The sequence below is a fragment of the Lycium barbarum genome, chromosome 8 (assembly GCF_019175385.1).
Source record: "Lycium barbarum isolate Lr01 chromosome 8, ASM1917538v2, whole genome shotgun sequence".
NCBI classification, from domain to species: Eukaryota; Viridiplantae; Streptophyta; class Magnoliopsida; order Solanales; family Solanaceae; genus Lycium; species Lycium barbarum.
This window is the reverse complement of record NC_083344.1, coordinates 113,636,515-113,657,440: the sequence shown is the minus strand read 5'-3', so window position 1 is coordinate 113,657,440 and position 20,926 is coordinate 113,636,515. Positions and strand designations below refer to the sequence as shown.

General features: G+C 35.9%; 1 protein-coding gene across 1 annotated transcript; it reads left to right on the top strand.

Annotated features, from left to right (window-relative positions):
* The first annotated feature begins 12,798 nt into the window (after positions 1 to 12,798).
* On the top strand, positions 12,799 to 18,816 carry LOC132606776 (receptor-like protein 7). Its single transcript, XM_060320411.1, has 2 exons — positions 12,799 to 13,114; positions 14,959 to 18,816. The coding sequence occupies exon 2, from the start codon at positions 15,811 to 15,813 to the stop codon at positions 18,784 to 18,786; it is 2,976 nt and encodes a 991-aa protein (XP_060176394.1). The 5' UTR covers positions 12,799 to 13,114; positions 14,959 to 15,810; the 3' UTR covers positions 18,787 to 18,816.
* The last annotated feature ends 2,110 nt before the right edge of the window (positions 18,817 to 20,926 follow it).

Sequence of the window (20,926 nt, the reverse complement as noted above, 5' to 3'; positions counted from 1 at the left end):
TTTTTTATGTTATTTCTTTTTTGTTGGAAAGAACAAAATTATGCACTAACAATACTGGATGGATGTGTGGGTTCTTTTGGTAGTTGATAGCTTGGTGTTGTCGGTGTTTTGGACTTAACGATTAGGATTCCGCTATCTATTTTGAATCTTTTTGACAAATATTATTTTATGTGAATGTCAGTTATTTTTAAGGGTATTTATTAATTTGTATTTAGTATGTTTCAACAGGTGTATTTAAAAAAAACAATTGGAAGAAAAATATTTGTGACAGATTTGCGATGAATTTTGGTCGTTGCTAGAGGGAAAACAGTAGGCTACAGACTACGAAAAACATTGTATTGTCGCTAAATGCAGGCACAAATAATTCAATATTTTGCGACGGATTAGCGACAATGGTTTTCGTCGCTAATTTACTAAAATGACGAAATAAAATATGCAATTAGTCACGGAATTCATAACAATAGCAACAAAAATATTTCGTTGCTATAATGTGGAACGGATCTCATACGTCGCTACTCTGTCGCTAAGTTTGCTACGGATTTCATTTTTCCGTCGCTAATAGGTTAGCAACGCGCAAAATCGTAACAGACGACATTCCGTCGCTAATCCGTCGCAACACATGTTTAGCAACAGATATATGCTGATTAGCGACGGAATACGTCCGTCACTAAACACTGTTTTTTTTGTAGTGCATGCTTAATCCCATCCATTGATTAGATACTAATTTCTTTTCTTTGTTTTTATGCATGAACCTCCGCATACGAGTCTGAGGACTCGTCCTCCTCCGCATTCGGTGTTGAGCTAAAAGCCCAACAAAATCCTTCTATCGGGTCAGCCCAATCCGCAGTCAAAATAAAAAGTTCTGCTGGACCGAGGCCCAATAGACAGTAGCAGTAGCAGTCCAATCCACAACAATATATAAAGGAATTTACTGGGCCAAAGCCCAATAGCAAATGGGTCCAGCAGTCTCAAAATAGGCTGGCCCATTTGATATTATTTACCCTTTCATTTTATTTTTTTGCACATTAATTTGTATTATGCAACTAACTTTTTTTTTAGTTTAGATGAATTAGTAGGTTTAGTTTGGGAATGGGTAGTTAGTTTAAGGAAAAGGAATTAAAGAATGTTTTGAAAAACACTTTTTTTAAGATTATCTAAATTATGCATATGTTTAGCCGAATGTTGTTAATAAAACATAATTTTGTTTATACTTCTAAAAATGCAAAGTCAATTAGTACCTCATCGTGTAGTTTGTTTCAAGTATTTATTAAAATACTGCACAAACCTGCGTTTTCTTCTATTTATTAATTTATGCAAATCTTATTTTAAATAGCATTATTATTTAAAGCCTTAGCAACATTTACAAGTTTATCTTAAATGGCATTTGAAGCTTCCTTTTTATTGTATATTTTTTTACAAATCTCATTCTAAACAACATTTTTATTTAAAGCCGCATCAACTTCTATAAGTTTTTTTTTAATAGCATTTAAAATCTTTCTTTCATGTAAGTTATTATATTTTACTTAAATCTTATTTTAAGCAACATTCTTATATTTTATAAACCTTAGCAACATTTTTTAGCCTTTTTTTTAGTTTCAAGCATCTTATTCAATCTAATTAATTAACCTAAGTTTGGCCGGATAACCGTATTTAACGGATTCTAAAGGATGCCTAACCCCTTCCCTTTAGGATGATATAGAACCCTTACCTAGAATCACATTGGTTAAGCAGACCATTAACGGAGGTTTAGTTTTAACTTTACCTTAGTTAATGATTAGGTGTCCTAATTCACCGTAAAATAAATTAGGTGGCGACTCCTTAAAACAAAGCAATATAGGAATCTCCAATATGCTGTACTCCGCTTCAACCCGGTTAAAAAGGGGTATAATAGATACCCGTCGGCCCTTGAAGCCATAGGTGTTACTGATGATGGGACAGTTGATCCTAAGGAGTCATAGCTATGAAGCATCAAGTTGACCTGCTAACAAGAACACTTAATTCCTCGGAGGCCAGGATGTTGGGTATGCAAGCCCAGATTAATAGCTTACTTAATTCGCGGCCGTTTCCGATTCCCCCGTGTCTTGGGGATGCTCGTAGGTCATAGCCTCCTAACCAACCCCGACCTTCCCAAGGTAGACGACGTTGGTCACAAGCTGACCTAAATCATGCTCTTGTCGATGATTCTAGTGGGGAGGATACGGATCATGTCTCTGACACCGAACATTGACCTTTTTGATTAATGTGCTTTTGGATTCTAATTCTGCTATGTTTAAATGGATATGTATATTATGTTTAAGGGTTTGAATGTAGTTTTAATTTGAACTAGAAGTACTTTTAATTTTAAGATGTTTAAGTGTTTGAACGTAGTTTATGATGTTTAAGTGTTTGAATGGACAATGTTTAAGTGTTCAAGTGTTTGAACATTGTTTATGGTTGTTGTGTTGAATTATTGATGAATTGGATGACTGTTTTGGTTGATGAATTTGGTTATTTGAAAATTGGCAGGTGGAATGTCAAAAACAGGCAAATGCTGGAAAAAATATTCCAGATTTTCGACCACAGGTGGTCGAAAATTAGCCCAGATATTTCACAATTTCGACCACATGTGGTCGAAATTGTACCCAGAAAAATACAATTTCGACCACGTGTGGTTGAAATTTAGCAATATGGTTGCCAGATTTCGACCACATGAAGTCGTAAATCTGGGCCCAATTTACAATTTCGACCACATGCGGTCGAAATTGTGAAAATATTTTTTTATATTTAAATATAAATAATGTTTTCGACCACACGTAGTCGAAAAAGTTAAATATATAATTTAATATAAAAATAATTTTTCGACCACATGTGGTCGAAAATAATTTTCCCTTAAATTCGGTAGAATGTGATTGCGACCACGTGTGGTCAAAAAAAAAATCGACCTACCAATTAGCGACCTACGCGTGTGGTCGAAAAAATGGTCGAAATAAAGGCCTTTCAACCTTGTGCGGTCGAAATTTTTGGTCGAAAATCTCAATTTTTTTAGTAGTGATCATTGAGGGGCAATATAGGTACTGCAGAGGGGGATTCTTCACTCTCTTATTAACAAACGACTTTACCTAGAAAGACAGTCTATCGAGGTTTAATTTTATAAATAATTTACATTTATGATCGAATTTAGTAGTTTATTTACCAGTTATGTTGTTAATTTTAATAATTGATAAGTAATTGAGCTTTGTTGTTACTTATAAATAGATTTATTTGATAATCAGGTTTTTTACAAACTGATCTATGATTATGATCGAGGTTAGTATTTTATTTACCAGGTACATCGTTTGTTAATAGGAAATAACAAAGATCAATGAAAAAATTTATTTAAAACTAATGACATAACTAGTAAATAAAATACTACTAGTACTAACTGTAATATATTTAGTGGGAATGAGGGTAAAATAAAAGGTCTTGGTCAATATATTTTTAGTGGGTCAGGTCAATAAAATGGTCAAAATGGGTACTTGTTTTATTTCTTACTATTTTGGCTTTAAATAAAAATCAACAAAAATGTAATTAAAAAATTACTTAAATAGGTTGACTGATTTTGTAGGTGAAACGTCAATAATTGAGTGACTTTCTAGTTAGAAAACAAAGTTGAGTGACTTTCTGAGTGAAACACCAATAGTTGAGTGACTTTCTGAGTGAAACATCCATAGTTGAGTGACCATCTGAGATGTTATCTCGTCATTTGCACGATATCTTGCACTCACTTTTCTCTTAATGACAAAAAATCAGATTTAACATAGCAATCTTGAAAATAAATTTCAATAGTTGTTTACTTGGTTTTAACCCCTGCACCTAGCTTAATTATTGCTTTTTTTTTTTTTCCGAAGCTTGAATCATATTTTACTTATATAACACCACTCACACACACTTCATTTCCATAGATTCTTCTGGGGATTTCACTGCATTTTCGAGTGAATGTACACTTTGAAGTATGACTGATCCAAAAAAACATAAAAAATTATATGCATACACAGTTTTTTTATTGTCAGAGGCAACCACAAGGTTTGCAACTTTTGGATGAACTATATACGTATGGTTACAAATATAGTTGACTCTTCAATTCATAACTGTTGCTGATTTTATGACCCAACATATATATATATGATGAATTATAGCTCTCACTAAAATTTTCATTTCCCTCGCTTGCACTGATGCCCATCTGATCAGGATCCAAAAATATGTGACAATATCTAGTGTTAGAATTTGAAAAGTCAAGGTTGAGAAAGCAAAAGAATAAAATAAACTACTATGTGAATTCTAAAAGTTAGCTATTTAGACGTAATAGTAACTACTAGTAAAACATTACTGAAAAATGTGTAGACTTTGAGTGCATTAAAATCGAAAATGAGCTTTTTAGATAAGTTTGAACAAATAATTGAGCTGTTAAAATGTCATTCGATTTTATGTGGATGTTATGGTCTTTTAACTTTTTACTTTGATCTTACTACTTTTAGTATAGTATGATAAGATAAGATTGTTGGACTCTTAGTCAGCAGTAGTCGAGTACTAGTAGAACTGTGCATTAGAGAGGATAATGACTACGTATATCTTATGTATATCAGTAATATATCCGTGTATAAGATGTATATCAGTATGATTAGGATACACACACGTAATAGAAGTTAAGTAGGACTCCACTCATCAGCATGCACATCCATTAGTGATCTCGAGCCTATATAAGAAGGCTTCATGAACACTTTGTCACTCATCACTTGAAATATATACAAAGCTTCCCTTTTCCCTTTTTTGTGTTTTCTACAGGATATCAGAGCATTAAAGAAAGCCAAAGCTGTGTATCAAATCACTCTAAAAAACTTCTTACAATGGCCTCAAACTCAACTTCCATGTCACTGTCAACTTCTTCCTTACACCATCTGATTGCTGCTTGTCCAATCAAATTTAAGCCTACTAACTATTTGATTTGGAGAACTATGCAACTTATGCAAGTTATTAAAGTACTCAACTGGATTAAGGAGGAGAAACCAAGTGATGAAGACTCACTTGTCACAGATGGAAAGGAAAAGGCTGCTGCAGACAAGGAGAAAGAAAGAAAAGACAGTGATTGGGAGGAGAAAGATGTGTTGTTAAGAACATGGATTTCAGGCACTACGACTGAGGAAAGCATGTATCTCATTGTTGGTTGTTCTAGAACCAAGGAAATGTGGGAATTCTTAGAAGAAGTATATCTTCAAGCAACAAAGGACAAGGAGTTTCAACTGAAACAACAACTGCAAAACATCAAGTTAGGATCTAAGAAAATTGATGAATATCATAAGGAGTTTAAGGGAATATGTGATGGTCTTGCTGCCATACACAAACCTGTTAATGAGGATAGCAAGGTGATTAACTTTGCCAGAGGTCTAGGTCCTAAATATAGGACTTTCAGAACTGTCATGCTTGGAAAAGCACCAAATCCCACTCTCAATTAGTTTGACAATGCACTTAGAGGCTTTGACATGAAAGAAGATGATGAAGTGCCTCAGGAAAACCAACATGGCTTTCTCTGCACAAAAAGGCAGAGGTAGAGGCAAAGGGAATCATAATCAGAATAGAGGAAACTTTAACTATAGTTCAAGAGGATATGGTTTCAAACCTGCTGGACAAAACTACGCTCAGAACAATCAAAGTATGCAAGGTTCAAATCAAGTCAAGGACAAAGATAATGCTTGTCAAATCACTGGTAGGAATAATCACATTGATCATAAGTGTTTTTACAGATGGGACTATTCATATCAGGCTATAGAAGATCTTCTACAAGCCTTAGCGACAGTCAACTTACAAGGCACAACAACTCAGGGAAATGCCATGTATGTTGACTCTGGAGCAACCAATCATCTGACAAACAATACAGGTAATCTATCTGATATTAGGGCTTATAATAGAACTGATAAGATAATTGTTGGTAATGGATCACTTCTAAACATCACACATGTTGGAAATACTATTAAGTCTGGATTAAAAATTAAGGAGATACTAGTAGTTCCTGAGATAAATAAGAATCTCCTATCTGTTAGCAAGCTTGCAAAAGATAATTCATGTACTCATGAGTTTGATGAATCTGATTTTGTTGTTAAGGACAAGAAGTCAGGGAAACACATGGCCAAGAGAACTAAGAAATGAGGACTCTATGCATTGGAAGATAACAATATTTTTGCTTTGACAGCAACACCGTACCAGACTGAGAGAAGACAAATTGGATTTGGCATGCTAGATTAGGTCATTCTAGTATAAAGTCCTTACAGTTTTTGAATAGAAATAGTTTCATAGATGTCAAGAGTTGGAATAAATTGCCTACTATCTTTACTAGCTGCCAGTTAGGAAAGAGTTGTAAACTTCCTTTTGCATTGAGAGATAAAATTAACTCAACATATGAAATATTACATTTTGTTTGTTGATGATCATACAAGATATAGCTGGTTATATCCAATACGAAAGAAGTCTAAATTTTTTGAACAATTTGTAAAGTTTCAGAAGATGGTGGAAAAACAATTTTCAAAACCAATCAAAATTTCCCAATGTGATGGAGAGGTGAGCTTATCAGTAATGAATTCCTTAAACACTTGGAAAACTGTGAAATTATCAGACAAATGTCATGTCCTAACACTCCTGAACAAAATGGGATTTCCAAGAGAAAACATAGACACATAGTGGAAACTGGCTTGACACTTCTTTTTCATGCAAAACTGCCTCTATTCCTATGGGTAGAAGCTTTTCTCACTGCTGTGTTCCTAATAAACTGACTACCCTCTTTAGTTCTCAAGAATGAAATACCTTTTGTCAAGCTTCATGGAACATCTCCTGATTACAACAATCTCAAAGTATTTGGTTGTAGGTTCTATCCTTATATTAAGGGTCACACAAAGTTTGCACCAAAGACTTATCCTTGTGTGTTTATTGGTTACAAAGGTTACAGGCGCTATCAACCATCATCTAGGAGAGTTTTTATGTCTAGATATGTGATATTTGATGAGCGGAACTTACCATATCAACAGAAAGAACACAGTGCACAGACTTATACTTCCACTCACTTAGCTACTTTCCTTGAGTTTTTCTCTAATGTGCAGGATAAGTCTCAGCCAAGCAGTGATGCTACCGTCTCGGGGGAAGTGTTGCCATCTTTTCTAACACTATTGATGTTCCTAATGCTGATTTTGCGGTTAATCATGAAGCAAACTTACCTGACGTTGATGCTCATACAGCAGACTCACCTATTCATGATGCAAGTTATGGTGATACAGGATCAGGAAGTAATCATTGTAATGCAGAATCTAATGCAAGTGAGAGTACTGCTGATGACCAGGAGATTGGTTCACATGTTTTGCAGGAAACTGATCAAATTTCTGTAACTAATTCACAAGGCATACAATAGGAAGTGGATATGTCAAAGTGGTTCAGTATTGAGAATTCCCAAAATTCTCATATTGAGCATTCTTAGAGTTCCCAATCTCCTAATGACACCATAGAAGAGGAAGCACAACCTCCTGATGATATAACAGACCATCACATGATGGCAAGATTAAAGACAAAGAAGGTACCAATCACTCACAGAACACTAATACCAGCAAATGAAGTAGCAAGTAGTGAACCAAATAATGTGGCTCAAGCAATCAAAAAATAGGAAGGAAGAATTTGATGCACTGCACCAGAATGAAACATGGACCTTGATACCTAGAAAATCAGAGATGAATGTGGTTGGATAAAGATGGGTGTTCAATACCAAACTGAAGTCAGATGGATCTATGTATAGACACAAAGCCAGGTTAGTTGCTAAGGGATACTCTCAGCTTGAGGGAATTGATTTTGAAGAAACATTTAGTCATGTGGTCAAGGAAACTACTACAAAAGTGGTGTTATTAGTTGTTATCAGTCTGCAATGGTCCATTAGAAAACTTGATGTCAAAAATGCATTCTTGCATGGACATCTGCACGAAGAAGTCTATCTAGCACAACCACCAGGTTTTATTGACTCTGAGTATCCAAATCATGTCTGCTCACTGAAGAAGGCTTTATACGGTCTTAAACAGGCACCTAGAGCATGGTTTGACAGGTTTAGTATGTACTTACTTCATCTTGGTTTCAAGTGTAGTAGAGCAGATTCATCATTGTTTGTTCTACATTGCGCTAAAGGTACTATCCTACTCTTTCTATATGTTGATGATATGGTGATTACTGGCTGGTAAGGAATTTGCAATGAAGGACCTTGGTCGATTGCATTTCTTTCTTGGAATAGAAGTCACATACTTTGATGGAGGTATTCATCTAAATCAAAGTAAAAATGCCATAGAATTGCTCAAGAAAACTGATATGATCATGGCCAGGGTAGTAAACACTCCACTTGCACACAAGCATGGGTTACATAAAGCTAAGGAAAGCCTGCCAACACCATAGTTTATAGAAGTATTGTAGGTAGTTTCCAGTATCTCACTCTAACCAGACCTAACATAACTCATGCAATCAATCTAGCAATCCAATTCATGCAAACTCCAAATAGTAAGCACTTTCATGCTGTCAAAAGGATTCTCAGATATGTACAAGGAACAGTTCAGCTTGGAGTTAGACTGATTGCCAAATCACCTCTTAGATTGTATGATCTTTCTTATATAGTCTGGGGAGGATGTACTACCACTAGAAGATCAACCACAGGGTACTCAATCTATTTGGGTGCTAATTGCATTTCATGGGCATCTAAGAAGCAACATACAGTTGCAAAATCAAGTGCAAAAGTTGAGTACAGGGCACTAGCTTCAGCTGCAACTGAAATTACATGCATAACATATATACTTAGAGATATTGGTGTCACATTGTCAACAACTCTAACATTGTTTTGTGATAACATTAGTGCACTCTACGTGACTGTGAATCTAGTTCTACATGCTAGAACTAAGCTTATAGAAATGGATTATCATTTTGTCAGGGAAAAGGTGGCTAGAGGACACCTTATAACACATTTTGTGAGATCACAAGACCAGCTTGCTGATATTCATACTAAGGCACTGACAAAGCAGCAGTTTGCAGGATTTAGAAGCAAGTTAAGAGTGGATGATCCACCACTCACTAGCTTGAGAGGAAGTGTTGGAGTCTAACAGTAGTACTCTTAGTCAGTAGTAGTCGAGTAGCAGTAGAGCTGTGCATTAGATCGGATAATGACTACGTATATCTTTTGTATATCAGTAGTATATTTATGTATATCCTTAGTGTATCAGATGTATATCAGTATGATTAGGATACACACATGTATTAGAAGTTAAGTAGGACTCTACTCATCAGCATGCACATCCATTAGTGATCTCGAGCCTATATAAGAAGGCTTCATGTACACTTTGTCATTCATCACTTGAAATATACACAAAGCTTCTCTTTTCCTTTCTATACTGTGTTTTCTACAAAGATGAGGTGATTTATGTATATGTGTGTGTATTCTCTCTGTTCGCCGAAAATCAGAGAGAACGGAGTTAAACCATCTTTTTGACGTGGAGATCAAAACGCAATGCTGCATAGACGTCAAAATATGCGCTGGTAAAATTTCCAAACTTGTCTTTGTGATTTAGAAGCTCAAATCCCGTGAATTCAGGTCGTAAATTTTTGAGAAAGATAGTCATAATTAGTGTCATTTGGAATTTAAGAAAACCATCGGTTCAACTTGCTCAGGCCCACCAAGGAGAATTAGGAAAAGTAGAAAAAATTAAGTGTCGTGCATGACACAACGCACTTTAGGGACTTGCACAATATGCACGACTCAAGTCAACAGAAAACTAGAAAACTAGTATAGAGAAAATATTTAACCAAGAAATTAAATATCCAGTCCTAACAACCCACCCGATACGTAAAAGATAAATCAATTTTTTGGACTGAAACGTCTGAAGTAGGGGACCTCACAGGAAAAATCTGCTGGTGCTGTCTTGATCTTCTGAAAAATCAAAAGTAGAACTGCCATGAATTTAATTAATTGTTTGTCTTTGTGGTGCCGTTCATCGGACTCTTTCAATTCCCTCAAATTTCTATGTGGATATGTGATACTTATCTCGTTTAAACTACTTATCATGTTTTAAGTTTTTCTCAGATATGAATATTTTTACTTTCTGAGATTAGAACTTACATGTGCAAAAAGGTTAGTAGCTTCCGAGGAAATGCACGTGTTCTTAATTTCTAACATTTTACTTAATAAAAGAATTATGGTTTGATGCAATTGTAATCAGGGGCGGATCTACACCTTGCCGAGGGTGTTCACCCGAACACCCTCGGCAAAAAATTATAATGTATATAGAGGATAGATTTTATGTGTTTATGTATATATATTAACTTTTGAACACCCTGAACAAATACAAAAGGTTAGCTCAAGTGGTCCAGGGTGTTCAAAATTGTCTCCAACATCCTAAGTTTGATTCTTAGGGATAACATTTTTTTTATATCTAGCTTTTATTATTTTTTCCGAATACCTTGAGTGAAAATTCTAGATCCGCCACTGATTGTAATATTATATTTTATTTTTAAAACCCAAAAATAGGAAAGATTATTTTGGAAGTTTCTTATAATGTAAAGAAATTGTCTATATATGCTCATACAAACGCGTAGCACAAAGAATATTTGGGAAAAGGTTTTTGTTATAAAACATAACATCTAAAAAATAAAGCCATGAAGAGTAGTATTGGAATATTATTAAAAAAAGTTTCATTTAAATCAACTTTCATTACAGAGGTAAACATAATATCTCAAACCATAAGAGAGATATGTGTTATGAAGGCAAACCTAAAGGGTAGTCTCTGAAATTACCCCATTATAATTTTACACTTTAAAAAAAAAATTGGGGGTAGGAGAAGGAAAAATATGGGGGAGGGGAAATTTTACACTTGAATATTGTATTCTAATTCCTAATCCAGCAAGTGGAGAAAAGAAGAAAACAAATGCTACTCCCTCCTCAATTTATTTGTTTATTTTTTGACTTGACACGAAGTTTAAGAAAACATAGAAGACTTTTGAATTTTAAACTAAAAATATGTAGAATGTACCAAAATGCTCTTTAATCTTATGGTCTTAAAAACAATGTGTAAAGTTGGAATTAAAAGTTATCAAAAAAGAAAAAAAATCATTCTTTTTTGAAAAGGAAATAAAAAGGAAAGTAAAACAAATAAATTGAAACTAATGAAATATTTAATAATAACACAAAAAAATCTCACACGTAACAAGCTATAGTGAATTCAGACAAAGTAAATTTTTGTCAAAGATAGTTATAATTAGTGCCATTTATATTCAAGGAAACCATCAGTCCAACTTGCTCAGCCTCACCAAGTCAAAAGAGGAAAAGTAGAAAAACTGCATGTCGTGCATATTGTGCCAGTCGACCAAAAGTGTCTCGTAGGGTGTCATGCAGGACAATATGACACTACGTATTTTAGGGACTTCCACAATATGCACGACTTAAGTCAACAGAAAACTAAATACAGAGAGAATATTGAACCAAGAAACCAAAATTCCAGTCCTAACCTACCCCATACGTAAAAGATTAATCAATTTTTTGGCCTGAAATGTCTGAAGTAGGACGTCACTGGAAAAAATGATGGTGTTGTCTTGATCTTTGAAAAAATCAAATGTAGAGCAGCCATGAATTTAATTAGCTACCTATTCCATGTCTTTGTGGTGCCTTTCATTGGACTCTTTCAATTCCCTCAAATTTCTGGGTGGATATGTGATACTTATCTCGTTTAAATATCAAAGGTTGGGATTTATTTAATTAAATGTGTCCTATATTATGGTCAAAACTGATGAATATATATTTCCACTTTAGCCTATCAGTCCTAAAATATGATCTCCTAACATTTTGACACAAAATTATAAGTTCCTTTAAGTAAGGAATAGAATTGATTTGCCAAAAAATACGAACTAATAATACAAAGAAGAAATCAAATGGACTAGGCTAGCTTTAAAGCCTAAAAATGAATATCATATTTTATTTTGTGATTAATACTTTTTATTTTTCATTAAATAAATAAATGAATTTTATCTTTTGGTATCCATAAATGGAACCTTGGAAAATGGAAAGAATGAGAAATAGAGAGAAAGTACACCAAATAGGAACAATTGGGAAAATGAAAAAGTAGATCAAAATACTGCAATTGATTGTTTTTAGATAGGGGTAATTTAATAAACTATACTTCGTATTTTTTCTTTTTCTTAAAGGATTGAAAAGTGCTAAAAACGACAGTTAAAATGGAACGAAGGAAGTAGTTACTTTAATACATATAAATTGTTGAATCCTCTTGAGAGTCAAGTACATACAGTGCCACTTTGGTATATGTATTGACCCCTTGTGCAATTTTAAATTTTTGAAATTTTCTTATATAAATTACTGATTTCGTCACTGATCATGACACTCCTAAAATTTTCCCATAGATGCCGTAAGACTGTTGAACCACAAAACGACCAAAGAAGAAAGAAGAAAATCAATTATAGAGAGACTTCTGCATTCACGACTCAAGTCAATAGAAAACTACATAGAAATCTGTTACGTCCCGTATTTTTATACATTGGAACAACCCGGATTAACTGTGATAATTTAAGGCCAAGATTATTCCGGGATTTGAAGTCGGGACTTTTGACCATTTGATTTTATTTTGAGACACAAATTATATATGAAATTGATGGCATTGAACACTTAGGGAAAATTGGGACCACAATTCATAAAATTGGGATTAAAAATCTTGTGCAAAAAGGGTCATGTGGCCGTGTGAATTTAAAGGGGTCCCCACATTGTGTGGCCAAATTTAATTGGTCCAACACATGTGTGGACCATAGGGACATGGAGATATTTTAGTGGGAACTTAAAAATATGACCTCTAAGTCATTTCTCTTCATTTCTACACTTAGAATAAAAATTAAGAAGGAGGAGAACAACAACTCCAACCTCACGGCTAAGAGGAGAGAAAAACAAGATCATCTTTTTAGCTCCTCTAAAATTATTCCATTGATGTAAACCCACTATATTGAGGTCCCTAAGTAGCGTGGAAGCATCGTTGGAGCGATCAACCCATTATTTTCATCTTTTAGAAACCCTAGGCTATTGGAAAGTTGAAGAAGGAAGGTAAGCATTCATTATGTTTTTGTGTTATGAAGGTTATATTCATGTTGTAGTATCTTATAGTGGTTGGAAATCATGAAATATAGTATGATTGGAAGTGGGTCGTGTGATGGGTGTTATTGTGTTGTGATTGAAATTATGAATTAATGTTTAGTTAGTTGATTGGGATCATTGTAAGGTGAAGAACAATTGAGAATCATCCATATATGTGTATATATAGTGTTGATTGAAATGGGTCACATTATATGACGATGAACGAATGAACGTCGCTTAATGTTTTAATCGCCGTCGCTATGAATCTTATGTTGGAAATGAATGTTTGTTGACTCGAAATGATGTTGTTAATGTGCGGACTGTTTTTGGAGGTTATTGTATATTTATTGTAATTGGTATATTGATGAGATAGCATTGTTAGAATGTAATTTGAGGATACAAACCATGATTTGGAAATGAAGAAAAAAAAAATTAAAAAGGGCTGTCTCGGTTGGGGCTGTTTTCGGCCAGCTTGGAAAAACAATTCGGGTTGTTGGAAATGTGGTATGAATTGTTTAGAATGCCCTTGAATATTTTTGGTAAGGATTCGGGTTGATGATTGAATGTATAAGCGTCGATTTTGGCTTGAAGGTAAGTCGTCGAATTGAATTTATGTAAGTTGTCGAAAAATGGAAAAGAAAGCGAGTATTGTATTTTGTCTTTCGGATTGGTTGTCAATGTTACTAGGTTGGTTATTGTGGTTGTTGTTGCTGATTTTGAGCGAGTTAAATTCTCGGGGTAGCCTATTTACAGGGGAAATGCTGCCCAAATTTCTGTAGAATTAAGGGCGAAATTGGAATTTAATGCCCAAAGAGTCTTTTAGCTAATGTTTGGCATTTTATGGCTTATTTTTAGATCGTGGGCAGCCCGAATCATAGTTTGGACTTAGCTTGAGTTGGATCATAAACAACCTTCCTTCTTTTGGCATGCCTTAGTTTCACATAGGCTAGATTAGAGCTTTAAGGGAATTCCAAATTCGAGATCCGAGCATGTTATGATCCATATATATATTCGTTGGCACTCTTATGTATGTTTTTATGAAATATGAACCATGATGTATTTGAAGTAATCGCTTTCCGAAATTCGCATAGAAAATGTTCACTTTAAGGAATTTTGTAATCTCTGAATGCCATATTTTTCGCATAGAGGCTCGGATCGCTCCAATAATTTTTATAGGAGTTTGCTTGATGTATAATGGGTATGTTTTTCATAGGCGGGCTCAGTTCGGGTCTATACTCGTCCGTGGGTCCCGCGACGCCCTTTATGTAAATTCGACAACTTTGAATCAAAAAGTGATAATTATCATTCCGATTTCGAATATGACTATTTTACTTATCCTTCGGATTTATAATAATGATTTTATGCATATGATTCCTCACTACTCCGCTCATGCCTACTATGATATCGTTCGCCGGTTCCCGGGCCGGTTCTGTTGTCGTGCGCTTTTTGATACATTCCGGTGTTATGCTGTGTTTATGGTTCACCGTGCTCCTCGCTCGAGGGCCGGGTTCCACTTATGTTTGGCGTTATGCTGTGTTTGGCGTTATGCTGTGTTGTGATGTGTGACGGGGATTCGGAGATTTGAAACTTTCTGGTGTTATGTTGTGTTGTGGCGCCATCGACAGGCGGGCGACCACATTTTCCAATGCCTTATGCATAATTTATAATTTGGAAATAAACATTTTGATATGTATTATTTTCTATATATCTGATTCGATTATTATTCAGATTTATTTCTGTACCTTCTGCTTTGCATACTCAGTACATATTTCGTACTGACCCCTTTCTCCGGGGGCTGCGTTTCATGCCCGCAGGTACAGACGCACAGCCTGGTGATCCATCTGTTTAGGACACCCTTTCTGCTATTCGGAGTGCTCCTCTCTTTCCGGATCTTATACTTTTGGTATATATATTTATTAGTGCATTTGTATATATTCGTTCATGGGTACGACGGGGCCCTGTCCCGTCATATGATTCTGTCGGTCTGTTTAGAGGTCTGTGGACGTGTTTGTGGGTTAGGGTCTTTCTGTATGGATGTATGTACATGTCGTTTGGGCGATCCCATACGCCGAGGCGGCCGGTCCGCATATGTTGTTTGGGCGATCCTATACGCCGAGGCGGCCGGTCCGCATATGTTTATATATTGCTTGGTTAGCCCTGTGTGGCTCTTGTTGGTATTTTCTGCGTGCAGGGTATATTGGATAGTTCGTAAAACAAAGGAAACTCTGCCGAAATTTTCTGGAAATTACCTAAATTTGAAATAAAGTCTTGTCGGCTTCCGCCATATACTAGAATGAGTTGATAGAATTTGAGATAATATTTGATAGATGGGTTCGGGTGCCCAGATCGGGCACTAGTCACGGCCTACGGGGTTGGGTCGTGACAAAATCAAATTGAGGGTTTATCTTGTTGGAGACAAATTAAAGTCAATTTATGTGATTCTTCGAGGTTTTGTTGTGACTAACATGCATGCCGCACATCTTTCCTATAAAAGGCAACTTATCATTCATTCAATTTCATTACTATAACATTGCCTCACTGTGAAAATAGCATTCATACATCTTTCTTTCATCACCGTCTTGGTGGTACTTCTTACTGGTTCTAACTATATTACTCAAATATATGACCAATGTTTGGGTGATCAAAAAGCCTCATTAATTAAATTCATGAATAACCTCACGTTCGACTCTTCTTTGTCAACCAAACTAGTCAAGTGGGATCAAAACGCTGACTGTTGCCTGTGGCCAGGTGTAAGTTGTGATGAGGAAGGTCATGTGCTTGTTCTGGAGTTGGACGAGGAAGCCATTTCTGGCGGAATTGATAACTCAAGCAGTCTCTTCAATCTTCAACATCTTGAGAAGCTGAACATGGCTAATAATACGTTAGACTCTGTTCGAATACCAACAGAAATTTATAAGCTCAAAAACTTGACATACTTGTATCTGTCCTTTGCTGGTTTTGATGGGCAAATTCCAATTGAGTTGTCAAGATTAACACATTTGGTGTTTCTTGATCTTTCTTCTTATAATTCCGACGAATTATCCGATGAATTACCATTTTCTCATCCTTTCTTAGAGCTTGGGAGCACAGATTTGAAGACACTGGTCGGAAACCTAGCAAATCTTAGAGAACTTTATCTTGATGGAGTGAACATTTCATCGAAGGGGAGTGAGTGGTGCTCGGCTGTATCCTCATCTCTACCTCAGTTAAGAGTGTTGAGCATGAGATATTCTGGCATTTCAGGCCCTCTTGACCCTATCCTTTTAAATCTTCACTTCCTTTCAGTCATTCGTCTCGATGGCAATGACTTGTCCCATATTCCAGAATCTGTAGTAAATTTTACAAAATTAACTACCATGAGTCTCCGGAGTTGCAACTTGCGAGGTTCATTTCCCAGTAAACTCATTCATTTACCAACTCTACAGGAGCTTGATTTATCACACAATGAAAACCTTACTGGCCCTTTACCTGAATTTCCACAGGGAAGTGCATTAAGGGAAGTAGTTCTTAGCCACACGGGTTTCACCGGGTGGCTTCCAGATTCAATTGGTAATCTTAGTAATTTGACCCGGCTTGCTCTAAGTTCATGCAATTTCAGTGGGCCCATTCCATTGACTCTGGGAAATCTCACGGACCTAGTTGTTCTTGACTTGTCATCCAACAGCTTTAGTGGCTCAATCCCACTCTTTCACAAGGCAAAGAAACTCTATAGCATTGACCTCTCTACTAATAATCTAACAGGTCCACTTACTTCTGCTCATTTTGGAAGCCTTTCAGACCTTGTGTCTCTATACTTAAGCGAAAATTCCATCACTGGGACAGCTCCGTCAGTTCTCCTTTCCCTCCCTTCATTGCAGATCCTTTATCTTCGGAAAAATCAATTCAGTGGAGAAGTCCATGAATTTGATGCATCCTTCTCTGTTTTGGAAAAAATTGATTTGAGCAGTAACCATCTAAATGGATCGATCCCGCGATCTATCTTTAAACTAAAAAGGCTTTCAGAGCTCTTGCTGTCGTCCAACTCATTTAGTGGGACCATTAAAATCGAAGTGATGAAGGAACTACCTGGGCTATACTGGCTTGACCTTTCTTACAACAACTTGAGAATTGATGTAGAGGGTAGTAATTCGACCTCATTTCCCTTTCCCCAGTTGTCTGTAATAAGGTTGGCCTCATGTGAGTTGCAAAAGTTTCCAGATCTTACAAACCAGTCTAGTATGTTGGACTTAGACCTTTCACTTAACAACATTAAAGGACAAATACCCAGCTGGATTTGGAGTGTTTATTATCTGAATCTTTCTTGCAATCTCCTGGAGTCTCTAGAAAATCCTTACGTGTCTACCACTCTTCAGTTTATGGACTTGCATTCCAACATGATCAACGGCAATCTTCCCACCCTACCTATTTCTCTCACCTACTTATCACTTGCCAATAATAAGTTTACGGGATCAATACCGTCTTCCATATGCAATCTAGATCAGCTTCAATTTCTTGATATGTCAAACAACTCCTTGAACAACAAAATACCTCCATGTCTACTCCAAAAGACTGACCTTCTCGTAGCGTTGAAATTAGGGAGAAACAAACTAAGTGGCGTCCTTCCTGATACATTTGCGCTGAATTGCAATTTGAAAACTTTAGACCTCAGCAACAATAACTTAGAAGGAAAAGTTCCAACATCCTTGGAAAGATGTGCATTTCTGGAGGTTTTTGATATTGGAAACAACAAGATTAGAGATACATTCCCATGCATGTTGAAGAAAATATCCAGTTTGCATGTCATTGTCTTGAGGTTGAACAGGTTCCATGGGAATCTCCAGTGTCCTATAGTTAATAATCAAACCTGGTCAAAGCTTCAAATTGTGGATCTTTCTTCCAACAATTTCAGTGGAGATCTGCTACCACAATACTTCTTCAACTGGAAAGGAATGATCTTGAGCAGCAATTCAATGCAGGGGCACCAACATTTGCAAGTTGATTTCATCGTGACATTTTACTATCAAAATACAGTGACTTTAAATCTCAAAGGTCAGCTAATGGAGATTTTGAATATTGTTGAAGCTTTCACATCCATTGATTTCTCGTGCAACAACTTCCAAGGAGAGATACCAGATGTATTGGGAGATCTCAAATCGCTTTACCTTCTTAACTTTTCACACAATGCTTTGACAGGCAAAATACCAAAGGCACTTGGAAAGTTGACTCAGCTTGAATCCTTAGATTTCTCAGTGAACCAGTTAAGTGGTAGAATTCCAGAGGAGCTTGGGAGTCTCACATTCCTTGCTGTCTTGAACCTATCTTTTAATCAACTTTCTGGTAGGATTCCAAATGGCAACCAACTTAGAACGTTCTCATCAGATTCCTTTGAAGGAAACATAGGGCTGTGCGATTTTCCTTTAAAGAACTCTTGCAGTGAAACTAAAGTGAATGGATCGTCACAACCAAGCAGCCATTCTGAACATGATGAAATTGACGGGAAATTTATAGGTTTTGCCTTGGGATCTTCTATGGGTTTTGGCATCGTGATCTGGCTACTCTTGCATTGCCGAAGATATAATGAGCTCGTTGATAGTTTTCTTTTCAGAATTTTGGGTCCGCACAAAAAGAGTGGCAGGAATAAAAACCGAAGGAGGTCAAGATAAGTAAGGCTAGAAGCTTTGATGTTTGATCTTTCACATTCTGTTTGAAGGAGTTCATAATATTCTGTTCACTTTGTTTTTTCTTTTCTTTCTGTATGGGTAAGGGGTGTTTCCTAGATTACCTCTACATGGACGTAGTGCCTATTTGAGGAATGGTGTTTGAATTTGAATTTAAGGAATAATTTGATGACGATGTGTTTATCATGTTTTCAGCTGTCAGGCTTCTTCTAAACAAATTAGCTCTTTCCTTTATTCTGATTTTGTTTAGAAAGAATGATTAACAATTACTAATACTTGCTGAAAGTTTGTTATTGAAGAAATGAAGTACCAAAGCTATTCAGATCAAAATATGAGATATCTACGCGCTATCAGCTCATCTAATCAGTATCACTGAGAACTTATGTGATCTTACAACAAATTCTACGTAGCTTTATATCATAACATTTGCACTGTTTCAAGCAATCCAGTTCGTTGGTGCATTGCGATTTGTCCAATATCTTATGATGCATTGATTAGACATGAGCAGCAATTATGTAGAACTTTGGACTAGTTAAGACAATGAACATATTCATATAGGATAAAGTTACTCTTACTGTTGGCACGTTATAGATAACAGATTATTAAGCAGAGAAAAGAGCAACTGCAAAATATTTTAAAGGTAACAATCATTTACCCAAACATGAAATGAAAATGCCTAGTGCTCTTGCAACAAACACTATATGTATTTTTCACAATTGGTGATGTCTTTTGTATCTAGTTTTATATTCCAGCTTATCCAGCTCACATGTTATTTCAGTTGTGGAATTTCGTTTAAGGTACAGAGTTTGCAGTACCCGGATCCCGTCATAGAACCTCTGGTTATTCATTATAACCTAGAACTTAATCCAAAATACCTGAATTATTGTCGAGACATTTTTTTTGTGCGAATGTTACTTTTGATGATAGCTTGCTCGTCTTTGCACCTGTTAGCAATCCAGCAAGTGAAGCATGCTGGCATCAGTGTCTGTATGTTATTGAATGCCTTTAACTCGGTTCCAATATTCGTTGGTAGGAACTACGATCAACATTTCAGAGAAGAAGAACAATTAGTTTGTACTCAATCTGCAATCTGTAAGTTATTTACATGATACGAAGCATGTAAAACTCTAGTTCAAAGCAAAACACAGCGGAATAAGGAGTTGACATACCTCCAGCCATTGTAGCGGAATCGTTGTTGCAGCGTTTTTCCTCCGGTGAGTCTTCTAAGCACTCAGAATAACTCACTAAATAGTGTAGTATTTTAGAATGTGATTTTCTGTGCTTAGGGACCCAAACGGATGCCTCTATGTATAAACTATTCAACCATCAAGAATAGTTTTTGGGAAGCAGTTAGTCAGTTACTTAGTGGCCTAATGGGTTATGGAGCAGTTTCAGAAAGTGGTGAAAATGGAAGTTATTTGGTCCAAAACATACGGACCATCTGAAGAAGTTCAAATATTGAACTCTGTTTAACATTCTCCCACTTGGTCCGTATACACAATGCTCATCATCATAATACTTAAAGAGAATCATAATACATGAATCACAGCGATAGTTCCTCTAAGAGCGAGTAGTATCTTCCATGTGTCACAATGCATTATGCCTCTAAGCCTTAGGCCATATTACTTAATGAATAAACTCAACGTTTATTCTAGGTCCATACTTTAGTGATATTTCTCAGAACAAACTGAATGTGCACACAGTAACAAATACTAGAAATATCATGTAAAATAGAGTTTCAACAATATTCGTTGTTACAACAAAATTTTACATAGGGGAACTAAGTCCCATTGTGACTACATGATCCTTAAATTTATGCGGTGGCATGCCTTTAGTTAAAGGATTAGCTAACATCAGTTCAGTGTTAATGTGTTGAATGGCCACTCTCTTACCTTTAACACGTTCTCTTATGGCCAGATACTTGATGTCGATATGATTGCTTCGACTACCACTTTTGTTATTCTTAGCCATAAAGATAGCAGATGAATTGTCACAATATAACCTTAATGGCTCAGATATAGAGTCGACAATTCTAAGCCCAGAAATGAAACCCTTCAACCATAAACCATGTGAGGTAGCCTCAAAACAAGAAATGAACTCAGCCTCCATAGTGGAAGTAGTAATC